Here is a 21,121-nt window from a genome sequence, read left to right on the forward strand (position 1 = left end):
ATGCTTAATTATGCTAATGATTTGTTTTGCATTGTTGGAGCGTAGCTAACTCTCTCAATATTTTTATATCATGTTTTATTTCGAAAGAATATTTCATGATAGGAACAAATAGCATGATTCATGGATCTACAATTTACATAGACATATGAAATTGGGTACATGTTGATAGTGATAGTCCAGTAGGTCGAAAGCTAAGGGATTCCACAAGTTGTGAATGCAATCATCTATGATAAATAATTGAAGACATTTGATTATTTCATAGCATCGAATTAGTTTAGCATAACTTGAAAGAGTATGTTAATGAATTAGGGAATCTTGTCAAAAACGTGAATTGGTTGTTGGAAGCAATTTTCAGAGTCGACTAGGGGAAGGTGACCCGACAATCTCAACATTATCTCCATCATTTGAATTTAATTCACTAAGATTGATTCAATTCTAGATTTTTATTTATTTCTGAGTTTATTAATTCTCTTGTCATTAATTAGTTAATAAAAACAATACTCATTTTTCGTAAAAGTGAAATAAGGATTAGTATTTAGGTAGAAATTGTGCACTAGTCCCTGTGGACGATACTCATATTCACATATTATATTATAATTTGTATCATGCACTTGCGATTATCTCGAGCTTGCGAGATACAATTATTTTCTGAGATTCATAGTGCAAGTAAAGCTCGATCAGCGTGCGCGAGAGAATTAAGCTCGCGCGCGCATGAGTTGCATGTTCAGACCTCTGTTTTTTTACTTTTGCGCGTGCGCGAGGCCTATTCCGCGCGCGCCCATTTTTCGGGGTCAGTTTTGTTCCGAAAAGTCCTATTTTGTGAAAGAAATTAACTGGTAGGCATTTCGGATCATATATATACAAGATATAACATATTTTTTGAGGGTTCGGAAGTTTCAGAACGCAGAGAACGCAACGGAGGCGGCTACAAGGCTTGGGAGAGAAGATTTCTATTTTCTTTTCTTCTTCTTATTTTTATTTTTGAATTATTGTTTTTAATTATTGAGTAGTTTATTTCAACCAAGATGGCGTGATTGGGCCGAACAAATTTATGTAGAAAACTTGGATGTTTTTTTGGGATTTTTCAGAGTTGATTTTATTTTATTGATTGCCAGATTTATATTTGTCTTGTGAATAGTCTGATCAACTGTTTGCTTGCATGTTAATCGATTCCAAGTCGACAGAGGAGGTATTTATTTTGATCACTCTGATAATTAACATATTGTAAAACCGACTAGAAATAGAATTCGGTTTCAGTGTGCGGTTTGGGTGTAAACTGAATTTTCATAAATATTTAATGCATTCAAATTTGATTAAAATTATGAAAGATTAGTTTATCAATATTTAAATAAGTTTGATTGTTCTAGAAATAGTCATTTGAACAAATTAGGAGAATTCCCGTGAATTAAGATTAAATCTGATGTCTGAATCGACTACATGTTACATGATTTGTTCGATACCTACGTGTGTCTTGGTTTTCTTTGTTTTAATTATTTTTATTTTTAGTTATTTTTATTCTTATTTCTTAAGCAGTTTTTATTTTATTTAAATCAAATTGAATTTTATGATTTTGTCTAGATTAAGTAAAATAATTAATTCTTAAGAATTGACAACAGTCCCTGTGGGATCGATACTTGGACTCTCTGTCCACTTTACTATTACTTAACCTGGTACGCTTGCCAGTAGATTTATATCACACCGATTTTGCCGATCAGTGACGATCAAACAGGTAGAGGGGTGGTTGTTGGCTGTTTTGTGTTGTTTTTGGTTGGATTTGGAGCTGGCTTGGAGTGCTACATTGCTACTGGACGGGTCTTCTACTTTCTGTCCGCCAAGTGCTTGTTGTTTTGCCCCTGTCAGCGCTTCAAAAAATCTGTGTATGCTGTTTGATGAGCTGCTGGTTGGTTGAGGTATTTGGCTCCACAGACAAATTCGAGGGATCAATTTCGTTCTTGATTCAGGGTTTACATCGTTTTGGGGAAAAATAAATAGATGAAGGCCGGTTGAAGAAGTCAAAAGTAATACTTGAATGAGCTTAGCAGGTCAACCCTGTTAATTTTGACGTTTAAATGGACGGATGGACCAATTTGCGGAAAAACTGTGAAAATTGAAGGACTGAATTGGGTCAATGAAACAATGGAGGACCAAATCAGGAAGGGGGTCTAAAATGTGGAACCAAATTGGAAATTATCCCATATTAACACATATGCATATATGTTTGTGTACATGCACATGTCATTTTATCGTGAAACAAATATTATATTTTAAATGTGTGTGCGTTAGTTTGTTTGGGGACACATCTAACATATATCCATTGGTTAATGCCCTAACCAAATAGCAAATAGACATTATATATACACAAAGAATAGACAAGGGATCAACATACACATGTGACGTGCTCAAACAAAGAACATGACCATAATCACATACTAAGTGACAACCCTATCCCTTTTAAAATATCTTATTTTAAAATTAATGCTTGGTTTCAATATTCGAGTTGTCTCGTCAATTAATTTATAACATTCGGCAATTCGTTAAATTATTAATTGTGTTAAAAAATAAAAGAAGATGGCATATCCAAGTGAAAGTTTAAACTTCGCTAAAACGAGCATGATAGAGTCGGGATGAGTTAATAATATTTTGATATACAATTTAAATATTTTCAGAAATTATATAAATTTTTTAGAATTTTATTATGTTCTACTTAAGTTGAAGGATTTGAAATGAGTGGTTTTTAAATTACTCACTCAAATAAGATTTGAAGTGATCATACCAAGATAATTGTTATGTGGTGCATTTTTTTTAATAATACATCATAGATTTTATATATTTCAAACTTTCCCATATTTCAATGTATTTTCATTTGCATTTTGAAAAAAAATGACAACTATATATATTATATTTTGAATCCATTAATTTCAAACAATTAGACTCTAATCATTTTTTCAAAAGTAAATAATCGTTAAATACAACCTCATGAATTTGATAAGGGATGGTCATCTAATTGGTCAACCTCAACTATACATGCATCCCTTTAGATCCCACATTTGATGCAAATAGGTCCGTTGAGATTTCAAATTTAATTGTTATCCAAAAGTAGATCTCGCGTAAGATATAATTAAATCTTCACGCTCTTTTGATGTGTTGGATAAACACATCTCCCTATAAAATTGATATATATTCAAATTCAAGGTAAAACAAAACTTAACCTCATTGTAAATTTTTTTTAAAAAAATAAGATATAAGTAGATCATCTATTTCATTAGCAACGTCATGAAAATTAATGAATTATTTGAAAAATTAGCAAGTTTTTTCACTTGTTTTCCGAATATGACCTAGTAATAGAAAGTCAAAATATATAGGCCCTTTTTGGTACCAAATATTAGCTAGGATTGTGGTGGATTGTGGTGTTAATCTCTTGTTTGGTTGATTTTTTTATTAAACTTACCTAATGTTGTCTAGAAAGGACTGAGTCATGAATAAATGAGGGTTAAATAAACCCATGACTAGCGCCGTCAATTTGGGTTAGGCCCGTCGGGTTGGCCCGGCCCGCCACACAATTTAAGTGGATTGGATTGAAATTTTTTCAACCCAACAAAAGGTGGGCCTGTTGGAAAAAAACTGGCGGTCAGATCAATCACGATTGATACCCGGTGCAGCGGAAGTTTAAAAATTTTATCATGGAACAATTCCATGGTGTGGGTATCAACCATTCAACGATTAAATTATTGTGTGTGTAAAATTCAAATAACAATTAATTAAATTTTACCTTCAATCTCGAAGCGAGATTAATGGACACCACACAGATTTCTCTGCGCTTCTTGTATCTCCCAGGAACTGATGAACTCCTTCAATCAGGTCCACGAATGAGGTTTAAATCCCTCTGACAGATTGCACTAGAAAATCTGTCAGAAGTTTTTCTGCGAAGAGATTAAACGAATCTGATTCGTTATTCCTGACTGCAATTCAAAATCAAAGACCGGAATTTTCTCTGACAGAGCAAAGGGGGGGCGGCCGAAAATATTAGAGTGAGAGCTAGGGTTCGAAAATTTTGTCTCTCAAAATAATGACCTGTTGTGTGTAATTTCTGTACTGCAATAACTTATTTATAATGCAGGCCACTAACACCTTAGGGCCCATTAGTCATAAGCTAGTGCCCGACAAGCAAAGCCCGCACGTTCAGAAATTAATATAAAATTCATCGTGACTCCGATTGATGAACCGATTTCACCAATGTGCACAGAAACCATTTCTGCACATTTTAAAGTCAAAATAAATTTTCCTGAATCCGAATTCAGTGGTTTCCAAAAATGCCCATCCCTATGTCATTTTAGGAAATCCTACTCCCTTACTCTTATTTAAGAAGTCCAACTCCTTAGTTCATTAAATTTAACTCTTTAAATTTAACTATCTCAACGGGGATTAAAACTCCATTACACTGTGTGACCCTCAATGGTTCAGGGATACAGCTAGCCGTGGGCTCACAACTCCTTGTGACTCGGAACAACACTTTCGACTTGCCCAACGAATCAAGGTAAAGCGCCTAGCAACATCGCCCCATGATTCCCTAGGTATCACTGATAGTGCCTACAAGAACCAGTAGATTTTGGTTAGCGTACAGTACGGTCCATTCATCCATATATCCCGATCGAATCAACAACCATTGGTATATCGAGAGTCGCTCAAGATTCGATAACTATGCAATACATCTTGAAGATCAAATTAGTGACATCGCATGTGATACTAAGAAACCATTTCTTAAATCACATCAAGTACTCTGGCCAGAGATTTGTCACACTAATATCTCCTCAGATCGCATAGGATATCCACACTCGCAAGTATGTGGTGAATCCTTGACAACAATGCATTGACTCCTATATGTGTCGTAACTGTACCCAATCTCGACACCTGATGACCCCCATAGAGTCGGTAAACGAGTCAAAGCACAGCACTAGCATATAGAGTCTCCATGATGTTTCAAGTCGTAAGGACTAATGGTGTACAACCAAAACCGCGGACTTTATCCACTCGATAAGTGATAACCACTTGGAAAGTCCGGATAGGGTAGTTCGATTATTCATCCTATGAATATCCATTTGCATGCTTCGAACATCTCCATGTTCCCTACCAATGAAACGTGGTACTCCGCATCGCAAATGCTAGTCTCAAACTCGAGCGATCCTTATCCTTATTATCGGACGGCTCAATCGACTAGGAACGGTTTTTAGAATATACGGTGACTATAAGATGTATTTCATGATAGACATCTCCATGTTCTACCACATCTTACATACACTATAGTATATTCAAGGTCTTTATCAAAACAACAATAGTATATCACAATATAACAATATGAAGTAATATAAAGTCATTGCCATAAAAGTGTAAATAATATTAAACAAAAGATTGTTTATACAAAGAGTCATCAAAGCCCATAGCCACACAGTTGGCTCACTGGGCACCCACTCTTACAATCTCCCACTTGCCCTATAGCCAACTAGTCATACTAAGTAGACCCATTGCTTCGCGATGTTTGTCAAACAATGGTCCTGGCAAGGGCTTAGTAAGCGGATCAGCGATATTGTCTGCAGAGGCCACTCGTTCGACAATGATGTCTCCTCTTTCCACAATCTCCCGGATTATGTGGTATTTCCTCAGTACGTGTTTGGATCTTTGATGAGACCTTGGTTCCTTTGCTTGAGCAACGGCACCCGTGTTGTCACAGTACACCGGGACTGGACCAACAAATTCAGGAATGACGCCCAACTCTTGGACGAACTTCCTCATCCAAACGGCCTCTTTAGCAGCAGCTGATGCTGCAATGTATTCAGCCTCAGTGGTGGAATCCGCTGTGGTGTCCTGCTTGGAACTCTTCCAAGAGACAGCACCGCCATTGAGCATGAACACAAATCCAGAGGTTGACTTCGAGTCATCCACATCACTTTGGAAGCTAGAGTCGGTATAGCCTTCCAATTTGAGTTCTCGTCCTCCATAAACCATGAACATATTCTTAGTTCTTCGCAAGTACTTAAGAATGTCCTTCACGGCTTTCCAATGCATTTGACCAGGATTAGACTGATATCTGCTCGTGACACTCAGAGCAAATGCTACATCCGGTCTGGTAGATATCATCCCATACATGATACTACCTATAGCTGACGCATATGGTACATGTGTCATATTCTCTATCTCTTCATCAGTCTTGGGACACATAGACTTGGATAGAGAAACTCCATGACACATGGGTAGATGTCCTCTTTTGGACCCATCCATTGAAAACCGTTTCAATATGGTATCGATGTAGGTTGATTGAGTGAGTTCTATCATTCTCTTAGACCTATCTCTATAGATCTGTATCCCAAGAATGTAGGATGCCTCTCCCAAATCCTTCATCGAAAATCTACCTGATAACCATATCTTTGTTGACTGCAACATCCCTACATCATTCCCAATGAGTAGGATGTCATCAACATAAAGTACTAAGAATGTCACCGCATCCTTAACTACTTTCTTGTACACGCAAGGTTCCTCCGGGTTCTTGATGAAACCAAAATCTTTTATTGTTTCATCAAATTTCTGGTTCCAACTTCTTGATGCTTGTTTTAGACCATAAATTGATCTCTGAAGCTTGCATACCTTATGCTCGCTTCCCATGGATGTGTACCCCTCAGGCTGCTTCATATAGATTTCCTCCTTAATGTCTCCATTAAGAAAAGCAGTCTTCACATCCATTTGCCATATCTCATAGTCATACCATGCAGCTATGGCAATTAGGATTCTTATGGACTTGAACATTGCAACTGGTGAAAAGGTTTCGTCATAGTCAACTCCTTGCCTTTGAGTATAACCTTTAGCCACCAATCGCGCCTTGTAGGTCAATACCTTACCATCAGGCCCAAGCTTTCTTTTGTAGATCCATTTACATCCTATCGGAACAATTCCATCGGGAGGATCTACTAAAGACCAAACTTGGTTTGTATGCATCGAATCCAATTCTGACTGCATAGCTTCAAGCCATAAATTCGAATCCGCATCAGAAATTGCTTCCTTGAAGTTTCTTGGATCACATCCAATGTCGGGTTCATCTTGATCCCCTTCAAGAAGAAGACCATATCGAACTGGAGGTCTAGAAGTCCTTTCGGATCTTCTAGGTGCAGGCGTGTCCAGCAATGGTTCCTGAGGTGTAGGATCGTTATTTTGTATTTCGGGTTCTTCTCGAACTTCTTCGAGTTCCATCATCTCGCCTTTCTTATCCAATAAGAATTCCTTCTCCAAGAAGGTGGCATTCCTAGAAACAAACACCTTTGTTTCAGCAGGATAATAGAAATAATATCCGATTGAATTCTTCGGATACCCTACAAAATAACATAAGCTGGATCGACTATCCAACTTATCTCCCACTGTCCGCTTCACGTAAGCAGGACATCCCCAAATCCTCAAGTACGAATACTTAGGAGTTTTGCCATTCCATAACTCGTATGGTGTTTTGTCCACTGCTTTAGTGTGGACGTTGTTCAACAACAATACCGCCGTTTCAAGCGCATAGCCCCAAAACGAAGGTGGAAGCTCAGTGAAGCTCATCATAGATCGAACCATGTCCAACAAAGTTCGATTACGACGCTCCGATACACCATTAAGCTGTGGTGTCATAGGAGAAGTCCACTGAGAGAGAATCCCATTCTCTTTTAGATAGTCCAAAAACTCGGTACTCAAGTATTCTCCACCTCGATCCGATCGAAGTGCTTTAATACTTTTACCTAGCTTGTTTTCTACTTCAGCCTTGAATTCTTTGAACTTTTCAAATGCTTCAGACTTATATTTCATTAAATATAAATACCCATACCTTGAATAATCATCAGTAAAGGTAATGAAGTAGGTGTGGCCATGTTGAGTCCCTACTCTAAATGGACCACAAACATCTGTGTGGATCAAATCCAACAGATTCTGACTACGCTCAGGTTTCCCCTTAAAAGGAGATTTAGTCATTTTTCCTTTTAGGCAGGATTCACAAGTAGGTAGAGAATTAATATCAGACATATCAAACATGCCCTCTCCCACTAGCTTGTTCATCCTCCTTGAGGAAATATGACCTAGCCTAGCATGCCAAAGGTTTGCCGGGTTTTGACTATCGATTTTCCTTTTGTTTGTTGTCGCCGGTTTATCAACATAATTCACTGGAACGTCTTTTAGTTTTAAGTTGTATAGATCGTTTTCAAGTTGTCCATTTCCAATTAAACATTCATTCTTGTAAATATTGCAAATCTCATTCACAAAATTGCAAGAATAACCATCTCTATCAAGCATAGAAATAGAAATAATGTTTTTAATTAAATCTGGCACAAATAAAACATCTCTTAACAATAATTTAAAACCGTTCTGCAAAGTCAAACAAACATCTCCAATGGCCGTAGCTTCAACTCTGGAACCATTCCCGAGCCTCAGCTGGGTCTCACCCATTCTAAGCCTGCGACTTCTTGTCATCACCTGCAAATCATTGCAAATGTGAGATCCACATCCGGTATCCAATACCCAAGAAGTTGTATTAAGTGACATGTTTATTTCAATATAGAACATACCCTTTGCAGTTCCCAACTGCTCAAGATATTCCTTGCAGTTGCGCTTCCAATGACCCGGCTTCTTGCAGTAATGGCAAACATCCTTGGATTTTCCATTGTTTGAAGCCTTTGTCTTTTGCTTCTTCTCGGGCTCAACTTTCTTGGGTGGGGTAGAACGTTTCTTGCCCTTCATACTTGGCCCCTTCTTCGCAGAAGATGTGGAGCCCACCAAGAAAGCTGGCTTATCCTTCTTAAGTGTGGATTCATATGTAACGAGCATATTGATCATCTCTTCAAGGGTGGCCTCTATCTTGTTCATATTAAAATTTATCACAAATCCATCAAATGAAGAAGGAAGAGACAGAAGCAATAAATCCACATTGAGTTCATGCTCCAACACCAAATCTAGGGTCGCCAACTTCTGTATGAGCCAAATCACTCGTACCCCATGATCACGGACCGAAGTCCCTTCACGCATGCGGCACGTCATCAACTCCTTAACAGTAGCGAACCTTTCAGCCCTCGACTGAGCCCCAAAAAGTTCCTTGAGTTGCGCGTGAATGTCAGCAGCATTCACCGTGTCCTCAAATCGCCTCTGGAGTTCATCAGACATCGAGGCTTGCATATAACATTTGGTCTTGATGTCATGGTCACACCATGCATCAAGTTTGGCCAATTCCTCCGGACTTATGTCAGCTGGTGCTTCCTTCGGAGGTGCTTTCTCTAACACGTAGAACATTTTCTCCGAAGTTAAGACAATCTTCAACTTCCGGAACCATTCCGTATAGTTGGCGCCAGTCAACTTGTTTTGTTCGAGGATCGAGAATAATGGATTTCGCGAATTCATTGTATGAAATACTGAAAAGAAAAACAGACATATATCAATGATTGTTTAACAATTTACTAAGACATAAAATAGGAGAATTTAATTTTATGAATCTCACTCCCACTATTTTAACGATTTCACCACCCTCTAGTGAAAACGGGAAACTTTTTCCTTAGTGAGAACATGGAGTCCAATTGACAAACTTATGGTCCCGAATAATATCAGCCAACCATAATTCTCAAAAGGTAGAGCCCAATTGCTTCCAAAGCAACCCCCATGTTTTTACCTCATGTCCAATAAGGGCCCAATAATATGACGCCGTTTAAAGTGACATGTCAAGATGACCCATCAATATTAAGTTGTGATGGACGGTCGCCATGTGGATCCCCCAATAATATGAGCCGATCCCATGGGAGTTCCACCCAACTTACAACATTTGTCGATCCAATGTACAGCTTTCCGACGGACGGGCCCCCCCAATAATATGAGCCGGACCGTATCCGCGGGTAGCGTCACATACATTGACCGTTGATGGAAGGTGGGAACATTTAAACAAATTTAAATTTCCTTTATTTATCTTGATATAAATTTTAAATCATATTTAAAATGAGGAATTTTTAATTATAAAAATATTTGTCTCATCATATTCATTTTATTGCATGCTTGCCGGATTCACGCAATTTATGTCTAAACATGCATACAATCATAATATCAAATATTATATAGGATGATCGATTCCATTTCTAATTGACCCGTGGTTGCCAATCACGGGTCTTAGTCCAATCCTAGGTAATATGCAGTATGCAATGCAATCCTATTACATGTGCTTCCAATTTACATTTCTTCATTCTTTATTGTCTGCTGGGCCCACCGTCTTCAAATCTTGATCTCCCACTAAATCTAATGTATTTACAATAAATAACAATGACAAGTAGGGATACATTTTTAGGGGTGGGAACGGGCTATAAACCAAGCCCACTTTTATTACATATGACATTCATATCGGGCCATAAACCAGGCCCATTAATAAAACCAACAACAATAAAAACAAAATGTAAATTCCTAACATACACCTACAAAATTGGTCATGGCAATCGATCATCCTTATCCAATAACATTTAATTCAAAATTAATTTATTGGATAACATGCAGTGGCAATTCAAATTTAAACAAGATAAAATCATATTTTATATATAAAATCTCATTTCACATATAAAATCATATTTTATCTCTATATCAAATAAAATCATATTTTATCTATAAAATCCAATTTTACAAATAAAATCATATTTTACTCAATATATCATAAAATCATATCTTATCATCAATTGTACCAAAATAATTGATTTCAAAATTCAATTTACGGATAAAACATTAAAATTTTCCAAAAATTCAAATTTATCCAAAATCAATTTTAAAATTTACGGACTCGAACAATTCGATCCGAAATCTCGTGAACCAATCAAAAACAATTTTTGACCGGACCAAAAATAAAATTTTAACATATTAAAATTAATTTTTAATAAAAATATAATTTTTCCCGCGGGCCGCCCGGGACACTCCCGGGCCGGCCCGCACCCGGGGAGCGGGCCGGGGGCAGCCCGGCTGCCCCCTTAGGGCAGCAACAATTGCTGCCCTGGCGGCGCCTAGCGCCGCCCCTGGGCGGCGCCGTGCGCCGTCCTGGGCGGCGCCGAACGCCGCCAGCGCCGCCCTGGGAAGCGCCGAGCGCTGCCCTGCGCAGCGCCCAGCGCTGTGCTGGGCAGCGCACAGCGCTGCCCTGGGCGGCGCCGTGCGCCGCCCTGGGCGGCGACGGTCGCCGTCCTGGGCGGCGCCGTGCGCCGCCCGGGGCAGCAACAATTGCTGCCCCACCGGGCAGCGATCCAATCGCTGCCCGGGTTTTGCCCCGGAAAATTTTTTTTTTTTTTATTTAAAAATATTTATTTTGTTTTCCAAAAACCGAGATTCAAAAATTTTGTACAATCGATTAATTTAATCGTTTGATCTGAGCAACCTGGCTCTGATACCACTGTTGGAAAAAAACTGGCGGTCAGATCAATCACGATTGATACCCGGTGCAGCGGAAGTTTAAAAATTTTATCATGGAACAATTCCATGGTGTGGGTATCAACCATTCAACGATTAAATTATTGTGTGTGTAAAATTCAAATAACAATTAATTAAATTTTACCTTCAATCTCGAAGCGAGATTAATGGACACCACACAGATTTCTCTGCGCTTCTTGTATCTCCCAGGAACTGATGAACTCCTTCAATCAGGTCCACGAATGAGGTTTAAATCCCTCTGACAGATTGCACTAGAAAATCTGTCAGAAGTTTTTCTGCGAAGAGATTAAACGAATCTGATTCGTTATTCCTGACTGCAATTCAAAATCACAGACCGGAATTTTCTCTGACAGAGCAAAGGGGGGGCGGCCGAAAATATTAGAGTGAGAGCTAGGGTTCGAAAATTTTGTCTCTCAAAATAATGACCTGTTGTGTGTAATTTCTGTACTGCAATAACTTATTTATAATGCAGGCCACTAACACCTTAGGGCCCATTAGTCATAAGCTAGGGCCCGACAAGCAAAGCCCGCACGTTCAGAAATTAATATAAAATTCATCGTGACTCCGATTGATGAACCGATTTCACCAATGTGCACAGAAACCATTTCTGCACATTTTAAAGTCAAAATAAATTTTCCTGAATCCGAATTCAGTGGTTTCCAAAAATGCCCATCCCTATGTCATTTTAGGAAATCATACTCCCTTACTCTTATTTAAGAAGTCCAACTCCTTAGTTCATTAAATTTAACTCTTTAAATTTAACTATCTCAACGGGGATTAAAACTCCATTACACTGTGTGACCCTCAATGGTTCAGGGATACAGCTAGCCGTGGGCTCACAACTCCTTGTGACTCGGAACAACACTTTCGACTTGCCCAACGAATCAAGGTAAAGCGCCTAGCAACATCGCCCCATGATTCCCTAGGTATCACTGATAGTGCCTACAAGAACCAGTAGATTTTGGTTAGCGTACAGTACGGTCCCTTCATCCATATATCCCGATCGAATCAACAACCATTGGTATATCGAGAGTCGCTCAAGATTCGATAACTATGCAATACATCTTGAAGATCAAATTAGTGACATCGCATGTGATACTAAGAAACCATTTCTTAAATCACATCAAGTACTCTGGCCAGAGATTTGTCACACTAATATCTCCTCAGATCGCATAGGATATCCACACTCGCAAGTATGTGGTGAATCCTTGACAACAATGCATTGACTCCTATATGTGTCGTAACTGTACCCAATCTCGACACCTGATGACCCCCATAGAGTCGGTAAACGAGTCAAAGCACAGCACTAGCATATAGAGTCTCCATGATGTTTCAAGTCGTAAGGACTAATGGTGTACAACCAAAACCGCGGACTTTATCCACTCGATAAGTGATAACCACTTGGAAAGTCCGGATAGGGTAGTTCGATTATTCATCCTATGAATATCCATTTGCATGCTTCGAACATCTCCATGTTCCCTACCAATGAAACGTGGTACTCCGCATCGCAAATGCTAGTCTCAAACTCGAGCGATCCTTATCCTTATTATCGGACGGCTCAATCGACTAGGAACGGTTTTTAGAATATACAGTGACTATAAGATGTATTTCATGATAGACATCTCCATGTTCTACCACATCTTACATACACTATAGTATATTCAAGGTCTTTATCAAAACAACAATAGTATATCACAATATAACAATATGAAGTAATATAAAGTCATTGCCATAAAAGTGTAAATAATATTAAACAAAAGATTGTTTATACAAAGAGTCATCAAAGCCCATAGCCACACAGTTGGCTCACTGGGCACCCACTCTTACAGGGCCTAGATGGGCCAACCCGTCTAGGCCCGCGACCCGCGCGGGTTGGCCCGCCGCGGGCATGGAAAAATAATAATTTATTTTAATTTTTATTGTTATATATGTATTTTTTTAATAAAAGTTGTGATTTTTTTTGTATTAATTACTTATATAAAATTTACACATGTGAAATCAATAATTAAAATTTTTATTAATATGTTTCTATTAATATTTATTTATGAAATGATATTTATAATTAATTATAATATTTTTTATTTATTTTTATTTGTCGTGATCCAACCCGTGGGCCGGCCCGCCTAACCCGCAACCCACCTTGGGTTGGGTTGGGTTGAGAATTTTCAGCCTGCCAATATGGTGGGTTGGCCCGCCATCGACCCGCCAAAAGGTGGGTTTTTGGTGGGCTGACCCTCCCCGCCGTGGGTTGGCTCGTTTGCCAGCTCTACCCATGACATACCCTGGTATTATTTCTCCTTCTTTCTATCCTACTCAATTTTCATCAATACCCCCAACCTCAAAAACGCACCAAATCTCTTCTCCTCTTCTCAATTACTTCTGAATTTCAATTCTCACTGTCCTTCAATTCTCCTTCGGTTCTATATTTTCAACCCTTCAGCTCTTCAAAATCAGGACCCCGAAAACACCGCTATCAAATGGAGGTGGATCTGCGTTTGAGGTAGTGAAATTTTATAAACAACATGACCAGAAACATGTTGCTTATAAAAGCAGACGAGCCTGAGGAGCGTTCTTCTCGACAAAGTAAGCGCACTGAACCAGCTTTCCCGTCGGTTTTTCTCAAAGTAAGCGGAGAAAACGTTGTGGAAGAAGTATATGATTGATTTACTCTGTTCAAACGAAGATGAACCTGCACAATCGAAATTTACTCGTTTGAGTCTAGGATTGACCTGTAATATCGAAGATCTGGAGATTTTCGACCCCTCCTTTTAGATCGATGCAATTTTCTTTTTAATGTCGGCTAGGTTTTTCTGAAAGTACAGGGAGGAAACATTTGGGGAAAAAGTGAAATATTAGGTATTAATTTAATTGTTCAACAAAATATAAAGGATATTTTTGAAAAAAAAAAATTAAACTACCAAACACAATATTATTTTTAACACAAATTATCAATCCTTATTTATAATATCTTTTATCATTCATTTACTAATCATTCAATAATCTCATCAATTGAATAAAACACTGCGTATATAAATAAATTAGCTTGTTCAATGAAGAGCTTACATAATATAGTCAACATTTTGGAAAACAAAACCCAATTTTCTAATTCTAAAATTTTAATATTGTAATCGCAAATGCTATTAAAAAAATATTCTTGATTAGATTTTCTTCCTTTGTTCCCTTTAGGCCCTAAGAGGTAAAGTGCAACATGGTATACAATTAGAGGGTGTAAAATAATAGAATCGATAACTGAAGGGGGTAAATGAGTATATGTCTCAGTTTTAAGGGGGCAAATGAAAATAACCCTAAATACATAGAAGGAAATAAAAGTATAAATGAAACTATAAAAATTACATGGAAGGGCATTATGGGTATTTCAGGTGACGCTAGCGGCTAGAGGCAAGCCATATCGTAACTTTTTTTGTTTAATTAATTTTTGATAATAGGCGCCACCTTTTGTGGACGTGAATCCAATTTTACATTAGAATTTATAGGCACACGGAGTTTCCTCGGTGTTTGTTTTTTTTTATGCAACTCCATTATATATTGTCATTTTTAAAAAAAAAATTTGGGGAAAAATTGTAATATGAAATGGTAATAATGACGTGGGAAAATCAAGTCTCTTTATCTAATTATAGTATTTTTCTTCAAAAAAAAAAACCTGATAATTTCTAAAAATTAATTCTTTGAAAATCCCCAATTCACAAGAAACTTCCTAGCACTTTCCATGGTGGAAGCATTCATGCGAGCTCAATCTAAATCCAATTGAAAATAAATCCAATTGAAAATGACAATATAACAACTCTAATTTTATTAATTTTTGCACGAGTTTACATTATTCTCAATCGAAGGGGGCACTCTAGCTAAAATTGAATTAAATATATATTTGTCTAATCTCAAAGATATAAATACAAATTAAGTAAACCATATACTATCAATACAAAAAATCTTATGGCACCATCTCACGACTTAATTTTGTAAAACATCACTTTTCAATCTATATATTTATGAGGTTGAATAATCGATTTTTCTCAAAATTAATACTCACGAGACCGTCTCTTAGAACCTTACTCATTTAACAAATAGTGTTTTTTTCAATATTAATTTTGTTTGTATAATTGAGAAGAAGGATGGAAAGATTTATTTTACTTTCGGTTAATGATGACAATTTTTCTCACGAGTTCGTGGACCGCGAGAAAAATCTGAAACGAGACGGATATGAGAGAACTTTTTCGAGTTTGGGTTTGGATTCGTGGATTTTAAAAAATCCCCGAACATATATGGAGCAAGTATGAGATGTTATCTCTATCCTCGAACTCGTTTCGATAATAATAATAATAATAATAATATTAAAGTATAAATATTTTTTATTTATAAAATTTTATTATATCTTTTAATAATATATAAATTATACTAAATATTAAAATTAAAAATAATATTATTTATTAGTTTAATTTGTATTATTTTTATACATTATATATAATTATTATATTTATGATAACATAATTTTTATAATATAAAAATATTATTTGATTACGTAATATAAATAAACTATTAAGATTAATTATGTATATTTATTATTTATTTGAAAAAAATTTGAGAAAAAATATATTTTTATTAAAATTTTGATATATAATATTTTATTTTAAATGAACAATTTTTATTCATTTAAAAAATAATCTTAATTGATAGGAGTATTTTTTTATTCAAGATTACAATAAAATTGACTAACAATTTATATAAAAATAAAACTAAATATATATATATATATATATATATATATATATAATTTTGATCCCCTGCACCCTAGGGTGCAGAAAAACTGTGTGCGACCACTAAAATCCGATAGTGGGTTTTAGTGGTGCAACCCACTACCGAGTTTTAGTGGTTGCACGAAGATGTGGGATTAAAGTCCCCACGGATATGAGGATGAATAATCTAGGGGTGGAATCGGGCCGAGACCCGTCCCGTAACCCCCTTACCCGATTCCAGTCCTGATAGAAATTGAGATTTATTTTTTATCCCAATCCCGCACCCGAGAATTGTCGGGACTCGAATGTTTGGGATTTTGAACATTCGGGATCCCGTCGGGTCGGGAGAGGATAATCCCGAATAATATTTTTTTTAAAAAAAAATTCTATGTAAATATTTTTTAAAAAAAATATGAAAAAATCAAATAATTTCTTAATACATTACAAATAAATTAAAATTTTTTTTATATATAACCATTAAAAAACTAAAACAACTTTTTAGTACATTACAAATAAACTAAAACAACTACTTGATTAATAAAAAAAACATATAAATATTCATAATAATTAAAAAAAACAAAATAAAAATTTATAACTTAATGTTAATATTAAAAAAATAAATATAAAAAAAATTATATGGTATATAATTATAAAACATTAATATTAAAACATAAAATAAAAAAATTTATTTTTTTTAATTAAAAAATATTATTAAAAAATATTATTTTTATATTCGCGTCGGGTCGGGAATTCCGTCGGAAAAAGTTGTCTATCCCGATCCCGATCTAGAAATTGATTGGGTCGGAAAAAATCCCGACCACTCGGGTCGGAAAAAGTTCGGAATGGGAAAAATTCGGGACGGAAACAGCTCGGGAATCGGGACGGGTCAGGATTTATGTAAAATTTTTCATCCCTAGAATAATCTTTGTATGTGGAGACGGCCCCGCTCCATTGTCATCGCTACTTTTTGTGCGTTTAAACGATAATATTTTTTTAAATAAAAAGAGTATTGATATATCTCATGTGTTTGTTTTCAAGTGATTGATACTCATAAAAAAGCAAATTTTTTTTTTCCAGATATAACGTAGAATTTTCGGGAAGTTCATGCACTATTTTGTCTAAATTGGGCGACAACATAGAGGGGAATCGTCAAGTGAGATTTATTTATAATTTATAAAGAGTAAATTCGCAAGTAAACACTGATTTATTGGCGTGCGGGCTCGAACCAAGGAAGGCTCCTTAGTGAGAGAGAGAGACTGAGTGGGTCCCATTTATCATTTCTGCCACGCGGCAACTCGAAAATGATTCATCATCATCCCATAAAATTTAATTTCAAAAAAACACTCCAAGTTAATCAAATCATTATTATTTTTAATAGTGATATTTTTAGTCGTTATTATTGTCCATGTATACTGGATAAATTATAGATTCATATAATATTATTAATATTTATTTAAAATCAGTGTAATTTCATAACCACATTAATTTCTCCAAAGATTTCTAAGTTCCAAATTAATTAAATTAAATTAAATTATTAATACTAAAAATATGAAAAGAAGTCAAATTCAAATTTATATTTTATACAATCTTATTTTGATTTAAAGAATTAGAGGAAAACTATATTATTATAATATAAAATAAAAATGTGGGCCCACACCTCAAACTCCCCCCCACCTTGAATTTCCCTATAAAACGGCCCTTTGGCTGTCATGCAATTCTCGCTCATTTCACAAATCCTCCTTCAAATTTAACATAGGAAGGGTGAAACCCTAGCCATTCCGTTAGGTTTCCGTCCATTTCTCTCTCCCTTCTTTCGACTTCCGATCTGAAATCTGTATGGTGGGATTCGCTCACGGAATCTAGAATTGTTTCGGATTCTTTTTCGGCATCCGTTTCTGTATATTTGTGCTCTGTAATTCTCTTCTTCTGAGGGGTAGGCGTGGGGATATCGGGCTCCTGTAGGCGTGCGAGTGGCTTCCGTTTTGTTGTGACCCAGATCCCTTTTTGCTTCTTTTGAGGGGGTAGCCGGGGCTCCGGCCTCGGCGGGTGTCAAAGCCCCCACCTTTACAACATCGGCCAATTCTTCCATTCTTTGATTCTTTTTCCTTTTTATTCCGACAATTAAAGAACTTGTAGATCGTAGATCCGGGAAGAGATGCCTACCCTTACTTGTTTCGCCGACGCCGCCGATGCTCCTCCACCGCCGTATGCTTTGGCCACTGTACCAGCACCTCCACCGTCAAACACCTCTGCCGATGCCGTTGCTGCTTCCGCCGCTTGGTCATCTGCCCACTCGGCGTTGCTTTACCGGGTTGACGGGTGGGGCGCTCCTTACTTCACCGTTAACGGTAACGGCAATGTTTCCGTTCGTCCTCACGGCGTCAACACCCTGGCCCACCAGGAAATCGATCTTCTCAAGGTCGTGAAGAAGGCTTCTGACCCGAAAAATTCAGGCGGCCTCGGGCTTCAGCTGCCTCTTGTTGTTCGCTTCCCCGATGTGCTGAAAAATCGCCTCGAGTCCCTGCAGGCTTCTTTCGATGCCGCTATTCACTCGCAAGGGTACGAGGCTCACTACCAGGGTGTGTATCCTGTCAAATGCAATCAGGATAAGTTGGTGGTTGAAGATATTGTGAAATTCGGGTCAGGTTTCCGGTTCGGGCTGGAAGCTGGGTCCAAACCGGAGCTTCTCTTGGCCATGAGTTGTCTCTGTAATGGAAGCCCTGAGGCCCTTTTGGTATGCAATGGATTCAAGGACATGGAGTACATATCTCTTGCCCTTGTCGCAAGAAAGCTACATTTGAACACCGTCATTGTTCTTGAACAAGAGGAAGAGCTTGATCTGGTGATTGATGCCAGCAGGAAACTTGGTGTTCGGCCCGTTGTTGGAGTTCGTGCTAAGCTCCGTACCAAGCATTCGGGTCATTTCGGTTCGACCTCAGGTGAGAAAGGAAAATTCGGTCTGACAACAACCCAAATCCTCCGCGTTGTGAAGAAACTGCGGCAGTATGAGATGCTGGACTGTATGCAGCTGCTACATTTCCATATCGGATCACAGATCCCTTCTACTTCTTTACTTGCTGATGGAGTTCGCGAGGCTGCTCAGATTTACTGTGAATTGGTTCGCCTTGGTGCTTGCATGAAAGTCATTGACATAGGAGGAGGCTTAGGAATCGATTATGATGGCTCCAAATCCCAAGATTCTGATATTTCTGTTAGCTACAGCCTCCAAGAATATGCCTCGGCTGTTGTTCAAGCTGTTCGCTCCGTGTGCAATCAGAAGGGTGTCAAACATCCTATAATTTGCAGTGAAAGCGGTCGTGCAATTGTTTCTCACCACTCCATTTTAGTTTTTGAAGCTGTTTCATCAAGTTCCCATGATTCTCCTCGAATATCTTCTCTGGGCCTTCAGCACCTGGTGCAAAAGCTGACTGATGAGGCCCTTGCTGATTACAAGAATCTATCCAGTGCTGTGGTTCGTGGCGACTATGATACCTGTTTGCTATATGCGGAGCAGCTGAAACAGAGGTGTGTTGAGCAGTTCAAAGAAGGGTCTTTGGAGATGGAACAGTTGGCTGCAGTTGATGGCCTTTGCGAATTGATATCGAAATCTATAGGAGTTTCTGATCCGGTCCAAGTTTACAATGTGAATCTCTCGATTTTCACCTCGATTCCGGATTTCTGGGGCATTGGCCAGTTGTTTCCAATCATTCCTATACACAGGCTCGATGAGAGGCCTGCAGTGAGGGGGATTTTATCCGACTTAACCTGCGACAGTGATGGAAAAATCGATCAATTCATAGGAGGCGAGTCTAGTTTGCTTCTCCATGAATTGGATGGAAACGGCAGTTTGAATGGTAACGGTGGGGCTTACTACTTGGGGATGTTCTTGGGCGGGGCGTACGAGGAAGCACTTGGTGGAGTTCACAACCTATTTGGTGGCCCGAGCATGGTGCGTGTCTCACAGAGTGATGGCCCTCATAGCTTCGCGGTGACGCGTGCCGTGCCTGGTCCATCATGCGGAGACATTCTCCAGGTGATGCAGCATGAGCCGAAGATCATGTTCGAGACCCTCAGACACCGTGCCGAGGAATTCGATTACAGCAACAGCCTGGCAATAGCCAATGGCCTTGCTTGCTCTTTCGATAACATGCCTTATCTTTCGGCAGCGTCTTCTTGCAGCCTCACAGCAGCGAATTCAGGCAATAACAGCTACTATTATCTGATGGACGAGAATTTTACCGCTGCAGCTGCCGCCGACTCGGTTGCTTCTGAGGAGGAACAGTGGTCTTACTGTGTTGCATGAGTTGTTCATGTTCTCCTAAGTTTTTATGGTTTAAGGCGTCTTTTTTCGATCGTTTTGGTTCCGATTCCGGTTCAACTTTGTTGGGTATTATTATTAGTTGTGTCTTGTTTTCATGGTCTCCGTCTATTTCGCTGATGCGAAAGTCAGTGTCCTGTTTTTCTTTTCATGTAATGTTGGTTTCATTCTGTATTATGAACTCTTTTTCGTTAAGATTCTTGTTTCTCCTTTTTAATTTTTGGTGTTTTTGTTGCATTTTGTATGTCACAACAATAAAAATAGTAATGAAAATTAACATTTCTGAAATAAAAATAATATATATTTTTAATACGTGAGTTAAATAAAAGGACCGATTGCATGAGATAATTGTGGATTGTTTGAAATTTGAATTCATAGTTGTGGGTTTGGACCATTTTTTAAGTGAATATATGCGGGGCCTCTCTTTAATGAATCGGATCCAATTTAAGATTCAATTTAAGGCTGTCGGGTCCATTGTACTACACATCTTTGCCCTTGTTTCGTTTCATTTTATGTTTTCTTCCAATATCTCTTGTTTGTTTAGAACGCATAAATCTCTCAATAGTCTAGGTCGATATTAGATGATAGTGAAACTCATATGATAAAC

The 21,121-nt window shown here is 37.8% G+C and overlaps 1 protein-coding gene across 1 annotated transcript; it reads left to right on the plus strand.

Annotated features, from left to right (window-relative positions):
- Positions 1 to 17,921: 17,921 nt before the first annotated feature.
- LOC140863397 (arginine decarboxylase-like) lies at positions 17,922 to 20,731 on the plus strand. The gene has a single exon (XM_073266796.1). It carries the CDS (start codon positions 18,352 to 18,354, stop codon positions 20,497 to 20,499), a length of 2,148 nt encoding a protein of 715 aa, XP_073122897.1. The 5' UTR covers positions 17,922 to 18,351; the 3' UTR covers positions 20,500 to 20,731.
- The last annotated feature ends 390 nt before the right edge of the window (positions 20,732 to 21,121 follow it).

This window comes from Henckelia pumila, chromosome 4 (assembly GCF_033568475.1).
Source record: "Henckelia pumila isolate YLH828 chromosome 4, ASM3356847v2, whole genome shotgun sequence".
NCBI lineage: Eukaryota > Viridiplantae > Streptophyta > Magnoliopsida > Lamiales > Gesneriaceae > Henckelia > Henckelia pumila.